This window comes from Venturia canescens, chromosome 1 (assembly GCF_019457755.1).
Source record: "Venturia canescens isolate UGA chromosome 1, ASM1945775v1, whole genome shotgun sequence".
Lineage (NCBI taxonomy): Eukaryota > Metazoa > Arthropoda > Insecta > Hymenoptera > Ichneumonidae > Venturia > Venturia canescens.
This window is the reverse complement of record NC_057421.1, coordinates 12,745,885-12,753,452: the sequence shown is the minus strand read 5'-3', so window position 1 is coordinate 12,753,452 and position 7,568 is coordinate 12,745,885. Positions and strand designations below refer to the sequence as shown.

Genomic DNA, 7,568 nt, shown 5'->3' with positions numbered 1-7,568 from the left:
GGGAGAGAGAGAGAGAGAGAGAGAGAGAGAGAGAGAGAGAGAGTGCAAAGTGTGCGGAAGGGGTTGGCTATCGTGTGGTCCATTTGGGGGTTGCAGTGGTAAACGTGTGCGTTGTGAGTCGACGGATTGGGGGAATGCATTGGGTGCAATAGCGAGGGATCACGCACGGGATTATTAGCTGAATATCCTTAGTGACGAGCGGTGATCGCGGTTAGAGTCTCTGATTTTTTGCTTCGAGTACACAACCTCGGCAACACTTTGAGCGCACCAGCCTCATCTTTTCAGTCACGCAAATTTAGTGAAACATTACGAATCATCGCTTTGTGTGCTTTTTACGATTATCCTCGGAGTAGTGCACCCAGTGAAACAGAAAACAAACTCATCGAGTGCTGCCTCCAAAAGAATGGAAGAACGTGATCGCAACCCGGACAATGTAACTCGCGTCGCATAGAACCGTCCTCGGAGCAGAAATCCAGTTGACGAACTAGTCCAACTCACTCGATCATCAGCATGGAAACGATCGTTCAATCGAGTCAAGAACATCATAACATGACCGAAGATTCCTCGGATCGCAGTGACGAGAGTAGTACAATGTCCCAAGAGTACAAGTCACGAGGCTTCGAGGAATACGATATTGTTAAGAGACTCAAAGTCTCCGCCGGCGAACGTTTTTCAACGAGAAACGAATTACACAGTATTTCTAAAAGCAAAGACTTTCGCTTATCTGTCGAAGGCAAAGCGGACTCGAACGAACAGTCCCAAAACAACGCGCATCAACTCGAAGACGCTCAGAGGCACGAGCTCTCATTGAATCTCGGTAAATCGAAAAAATACGATTTTCCGAACATCCATCTCGGAGACGTTCTAAATTATCACACAGAAAGAACTCTCGATCTCGAATCGAGAACGGAGTCCTCGCCCGTTTGCAGATCTAAAGATCCCACGAACAAGGATGCCCTTTTCAACCTCCAGTCCGCTCAGGATAAATATCTCGCGGCAAGCTTCGAACGCTCGCCCAAGGAATTTAATTATCTCGTCGAGCGTGAAATCAAGGAATACGGTATCGCGAAAGGTTACAATTTCACTGTCGACCGAATGAAGGAATTCAACTTGCCTCATGAACGATCACGAGAGAACTTGACAAACTGCTTACCGAGCAGAGAGCGATTGAACAACATCGGGATCCTCGATTCCAACGATCATCGACACCTTCACGGACAAACACGAACCCCACAGGATTTAGAGTGCATCGTTTATGATCGACTGAGACGACCTCAACATCATTTCCTCAATCGAATGGACTTCGCTGGACAAAATTTGACGACCGCCCTCCATGTCCGGCAAACGAGTGGAACGCAGATCCAACAATCCCAGCAACAACAGCAACAAGAACAACAGATCAAGTCTTTCACGATCGACGCGATACTCGCTCATAGAAACAACCACAGGGAACGATATCAAAGGAATCAACAACAGTTGAGGAAAACCACGAGAGCTGTACGTCAAGAATGTACGCAAAATCAACATTTTTAACTCTTATTACCCGTTTTTCGAAACTATTTTTTCATGCTTTTATCAAAGATCATAAAATTATTCATTTACATGAGTTTTAAGTATTCTAATTATGATTAAATTTATTACAAATCCAAATATCGCGGTGATAACACTTTGAAAATAAAATGGCTTCAAGCGCTCACTTCGCCTCGTATTTTCGAGAATTTTCCCATTTTTACAGAATTATCGAAAAAGCATGACGCTGAAGTTTGCAACGTTGGAGTCCAGCGAAATGATCTAAAAAACCCTCCAACAATTTCAGTAATTTTCCAATTTCGTTACCTGCCGAATTCGCAATTCGTAGCTTTTCAACCTGCACCGATACTTCATGAAATAAAAAATCGCTGAATCACAAACGTTTTTTCCGCTCATTTCGTTGGTCTCGAACGTTGCAAACTTCAGAGTAGTGAAGCGGCAAGCAAAATACTCGCATTCAACAGTAGAAACGTACAATTTTTCAAACAAAATTGAATTCAGACTGCATGACGACCTTTGCCCATTGACCGTGAACATTACTGATCGAAATATACTTTGAAACCTCTAATTTTGTAATGCTCCAGCGGTTTTTGTAACGAAGGAAATCGATGATTGTATTCGCGAAAAGATACTTTATAAACTTAATTAACACTGAAGTATGAAAAACAAACTCTGATTGTGTAAATACGATTCGATTCGATTGATTTGGATTATTTTTCCCTTACACATGTTTCATGGGATTTGAATGGTGCTGAGTGCAGGGACCCATAAAAATACAAATTGAAACATAAAAATCATTCGACAGGAAAAGGAACGTCAGTCCCGGAAATAGAGGAGCTCCAAAACTCTTTCGATGCACAATTGTTTTATTTGCTGTCACCTTTCGAACTCAATATTTCCAAACGATACGTAACCTCGTGCGTCAATACGAAGCCCGATCCTAGTTTGCTTATCCAACGATGAGGAATCTTTAAGAGTCCCTGCTGCATTTTTTGAGTGAGATTTTAAGTTCGAAAAGGAAGGTACTGAAAAACGTCGATATTTGTCTGAATTGATTCGTAGGCCAAGAAGTATCGGGGAAAAACGGTAATTGTACGGGGAAAACAGCGGACGCGAACGTCAATGAAGTATCCGGTGTGGCGAATAATGGTAAAGCGAAGAGAGTAAGAACGATATTCACCGCGGAGCAATTGGAGCGTCTCGAGGGTGAATTTGCACGTCAACAATACATGGTCGGACCCGAGAGGCTGTATTTGGCCCACGCTCTTCGTCTCACCGAAGCACAGGTCAAAGTTTGGTTTCAGAATCGTCGTATAAAATGGCGAAAGGTCAATCACGAGCAGCACTGTCAAGCAGTGAGTGAGCATCGTCAGCGGTGCTCGTTGCCAGGAACGTTGGAGATTCACGAGGACGAGAGCAACGAGACGAATAACGTTAATTGGTGCGTCAACAATACGATAGGAGCGAGCACATCGAGCGATGATTCTTCCCTGATCAACGCGTCCAGTCAACTCCAACGTGATATTCGCGATTCTTCTATCGCTAAATCTTAATCATCAAGATATTCGCAAAAACACTAACTTCCCACCCCGCATCGCGTTCGTTCCTCGCTGATCGTTCTGACTGTCCCCGAAGTTTTCGTGATTTTTCTCACTCATTTTACAGAATTGAGTTAAGAATAACAGACTAAATTCTCCACGGTGCAATTGTCATTGATACCATTTTTTGATAAATCGAGTACCGAGATACTGTCGTTGCATTACGGACAAAATACGTGTGTAAATAAACTATACGAAAGTTCAACGAAACTCTGCGCAATAATGATAGACTCGATTCGCGATGGAAAAATTAAGTGAAAAACGACGTCGCCCCAAACACCCATCGGGACAACCGGTTCCACAGATTCCCAGATACAGAGATGATCCCGATAACATTACAGCGGTGGATAATTCCTGCAAATATTATCAGGCTAACGAAATTCATCCCAGCAAAGGAAGAAACGAGAGGTGAGTCTTCGATTATTTTCAGCTTTTGTTTCCTTGCGTCAATGCTGACTATTTTTTTCTTTTGCCCACGATCACAATAATATTAAACCCGTCCAAAATGCTTAAATTTCATTCCTACGAATCCCATTGATTCAGAAAACGCAATTAATGAATCACGAATGTTTGACTTTGTGACTGTCGTTCGGTTTTCATCGCATTCGTGCTTCTAGATAAGTGCGAAATATCCGCACCAGTTATAACCTTTTCTGAGTTTATCGTGAGAGACTATTTCAGATTCGTTCTTTAAGGGGGGTCTACTCTAATTAGACTGGCAGAAAAAAATCCTATTTTCACCAATTTTTTTGACCGGTATAAATTATAAATATGAACAAAAAAAAGTGTCAGGCCTAAAAAATACACTCTTCACATAGACAAAAAATTTTCTTTTATATTTATTTGACTCAGTTTTCGTACAGAAGAGTGGGGGAGAAGGCAGGTCCAAATAATAAAGATGGATGTGCGCTGTTGATAAAATCTCTGGAATGGATGATCTGAGAAAAAAAATAAAAATGGTTTCAGATCAATAGATAAATGGCTATAGCGCACATCATACGATTTTTTATTTTTTCAAAAATAACAAAATGCTGGCCATTTTTCAAAAAAACTACGAGAAAGCACGCTCTTTTTATCGTTTTTTGCGATAAAAAAAATCAAGCCCACTCAAAATTTTAAATATTTCATTGGCCCTCCGTAATGCCACATTTCGTTGTTGCAATTACTTTTTCTCTCAGTGTGCGCTGTAGCTATAGTCATGGAGAACACATGGTAAAATTTTGGTAAGGATTGGTTGAATAGTTTCGGAGATTTTATCAACGAGCCGTCCAAAAATTTGATTTTGAGAAAAAGGCGTTTAAACAAAGGCAGCACGCTCAGACAGCCAAGTAAACGTCGCTCAAAAGTACACTTAGCTGCTCAGATCTTTATAAAATTTTAGTATGATATTTTTAAATGTGCATACTTTCGAAAAATGCATTTAAATAAAAATCGATTTTTTGAAAATTCTAATTAGGGTTGACCCCTTAACGATGAACTGAAAGATTTTGGGATTTGATAGTCATCGCGGAGGTATATTAAAATTGGACGTTTCGAGCGATCGAATATGAGCTGTGAAAATGGGCCAGCGGCTAAAGAGGGCTGCTGAAATATTTCGAAAGATTCGTACATGAAATTATATAGCATTTTGGGGGAAACCATTTTTAGAGTTTTAATTTCTTTTTTCTTTTTAATAATATGAAGACTGAACACGGTTTTGTTTTTTGTTTATTTTCTATTCAGAAGACAATCGAATTCCATGATCGATTATAACAAGAATCATTACGGTTGCAACGATGTCCCAAAGACGTCGCGGAAACACGCAATATCGAATTTGTCGCGTATAAAATACTTCGTCCCGCAAACACAAGAAGAATTTGAAAATAAAAACGAGAATGCATTGAGACAACCGAGGAATCAGGGGTCTCAACAATTAGCCAACAACACGAAGTATACGAAAAACGCTGCAGTAAGGAAAAATCATTACATCGATGACTACAGTGATGCTCATGAATGTGAAAATTCAACGGTCAATGAAAATATCAACGTGGCGGATGAGACGAGTGAGGAAGTTGGTAATTTGTGAAAAAGAAAATTCTTAAGTACTTTTTGCTCAACAAACGTCATCCTAACGTAAGAGAACGTGAAAATTGTCAAAGATAATCTTAGTTCGTGTTTTTTGACCCTTTTTTGACGTCGCAGTCGACGAGGAACATCTCGGCGATTTGACAGAATTCAATGAAAAAGACTACGAAGAACACGAAGCCGATCATGAAATTGACGAAGAAACAGACGTATGGGAACGAGGTCCTGAGAGATCAAGATTCTGCAGGAAAATGCGAATGGAATCATTGCCGAGAAATCACAAAATTTCCAGTGCGCCTTTAGCCTCGCGTTTTCATCGCGGCGGGGGAAAAAATGCGGACAGGTGTGTCTGTGCAAAGCTCTCGATAGAATTTCAATTCGAAACAATTTTCATTCCAAGATTTTATCGTTCCAATCGATCCATGCTTCCGTAGATGGACAAATTTTTTTCGTCATCTTGTTTACCCTCTTTTAAAATTCAATTTCGACACTAAGTTTTTTGACTTCACCTAGATGCAAGTTGATTCTGTGTCGCCCTCAATTTAACATCAACGCAGTGATTTAAAAAATATCAAACGCTAAAACCCGAAAGGGACAAAAATAATAACGAAAACGTCGTGATTAATCTTCTAGGAGGAATTTACCAATGACGAGATTCAAGCTTCCCATTTTTTTATACAAAACTTTTCAAGCTCACTTGAACAGCAAACGAGGTTTGATTTTTATAGAACTAAAACTTCATTCCTTGTCAGATATTGTCGCAGTGCGTGTGGCAGAAAAACTGCTGATATTCCGACCGAAGAAGAAGAGGAAGAGTTGGAAATTCGCAGAGCACCGGCATGCGCTCGAAAAAAATCGTCCGGGTCGTCGCGTCAACGAGACGGAAGTGCTCGGATCGCAGGACGAAAGTTGTCCGAACGGTACTCGGATTTGCCAGAGCGATCTCTATTGGTGGACGAGCGTCAAACACGAAGACCAAAATCGATGAGGCCCGTGAGCGGAAAACCTTCTAAATTGCTGGGAATTCAGTACGAATCGATTTGTAGTATTAAGTGCGATCGCTGCGGTGGCACATCGAGACTAACCCCGAGAACAACCTCGTCGCGGAATGCAACGTGTCGACTCCAGGACAGCCAGTATTTTATCGACAGATCAAACGGTAAGAAAATCTGAAGGAACAATTTTTCGTTACACGATTTCTTTCGAGTACAGTTCGTGCTGGGAGATAATTATTATAGTTGGATTTAAGAAAATGCAAAATTCGAATAGATTCGAGCGGAGTTTTGAAGCGTCACGATTTTTCATCGAATACGAATTTTCATTCACGTTTTTGCTGCCAATACAAAGTTCGTTTATTGATTCGATGTTTAAACAGGCGATGACGTTTCCGAGGAGCCGACGGGGGATCCATCGAGTCGTCAGACGACGTTGAGACGATCGAAGGAGTCGCGATCGCCGATTTACGAATCTAAAGAAAAAGGCTTAGCGATCTGCGACTATGAGACCGACGATGACAGGAATGAGATTCGAGCAAATTCTAAATCACGAGGCGTTAGAAATTCACGAGAGACGAAAAATCTCAAACACTTTTTGACCCGGGCCGATGGTCGGTATGAGGAAAAAACAATCTTCAAAAGTAACAAGGGCCACTGGGCAGAACGATAAATTACAAACGCAAATATCAAACTATCCCCAAAATGGAAAAATCAAAGAAATCATCATCGATCCCACCAACCACGTCGTGTATCGTATATTTTTGTAAATGTTTATCTCTCACACATCGACGTTTAGAAATTACGAAATTTCAAAATTAAGAAATTACGAAAACAAACGAAAAAAAAAAAACTAAATCAGCTGTGCATATCTCTATTAAATATGTGTCCAAATATATTTTCCCTCTTCTCAATTTTATTCATGAAATTAAATCAATTAAGGGCAATTCGATCTTGATACTGTCAATGAGGCATGAGGAAAGCAATATTGTAAATACTACTTTCAAAATTTGATTAAAGGCAAGAAAGAAAAATCTGTAAAAACACGATACGCTCGAGCACAAATCGAGTCGTGAATGTATAACACCAGAGAGAAAAATAAATTCTCGAAACTGTACATTGAAAAAGATAAATACCGTTCACCGTCATTTCAACGAGAAAAAAAAAACATTCCCTCGATTTGTCCCCTCGTGTTCTCTCGTCGTGATCACGAAAAGTGCAGAACCACGAGGAAAGTGCCCGTGCACGCGAAACTCGTGAAATATCTATTTTCTTTTTATTTTTCATTTTTATATCAAGCACGAAATGAAATTGGCTTTTGATGCATCGTCGAAATCGAGATGGTCGATTTTTTCCGAACTCACCGCCACAAAATATAATTTTT

General features: G+C 40.4%; 2 protein-coding genes across 2 annotated transcripts; both read left to right on the top strand.

Moving 5' to 3' along the window:
• The first annotated feature begins 201 nt into the window (after window positions 1-201).
• On the top strand, window positions 202-3,084 carry LOC122413386 (uncharacterized). The gene is made up of 2 exons (XM_043423734.1): window positions 202-1,510; window positions 2,593-3,084. The coding sequence occupies exons 1-2, from the start codon at window positions 511-513 to the stop codon at window positions 3,081-3,083; spliced, it is 1,491 nt and encodes a 496-aa protein (XP_043279669.1). The 5' UTR covers window positions 202-510; the 3' UTR covers window position 3,084.
• An 11-nt stretch (window positions 3,085-3,095) lies between these two features.
• On the top strand, window positions 3,096-7,317 carry LOC122413462 (uncharacterized). The gene is made up of 5 exons (XM_043423860.1): window positions 3,096-3,536; window positions 4,851-5,182; window positions 5,310-5,535; window positions 5,945-6,351; window positions 6,568-7,317. The coding sequence occupies exons 1-5, from the start codon at window positions 3,370-3,372 to the stop codon at window positions 6,855-6,857; spliced, it is 1,422 nt and encodes a 473-aa protein (XP_043279795.1). The 5' UTR covers window positions 3,096-3,369; the 3' UTR covers window positions 6,858-7,317.
• Window positions 7,318-7,568: the final 251 nt, after the last annotated feature.

Excerpts from the sequence above, each read along its gene's own strand:
- LOC122413386 (XM_043423734.1), top strand. The coding sequence starts at position 511 with ATGGAAACGATCGTTCAATCGAGTCAAGAACATCATAACATGACCGAA. Across the intron at positions 1,511-2,592 it reads GAGAGCTGTACGTCAAGAAT|GCCAAGAAGTATCGGGGAAA; the intron begins GTACGCAAAATC and ends ATTGATTCGTAG.
- LOC122413462 (XM_043423860.1), top strand. The coding sequence starts at position 3,370 with ATGGAAAAATTAAGTGAAAAACGACGTCGCCCCAAACACCCATCGGGA. Across the intron at positions 3,537-4,850 it reads AGCAAAGGAAGAAACGAGAG|AAGACAATCGAATTCCATGA; the intron begins GTGAGTCTTCGA and ends TTTTCTATTCAG. Across the intron at positions 6,352-6,567 it reads TTTTATCGACAGATCAAACG|GCGATGACGTTTCCGAGGAG; the intron begins GTAAGAAAATCT and ends ATGTTTAAACAG.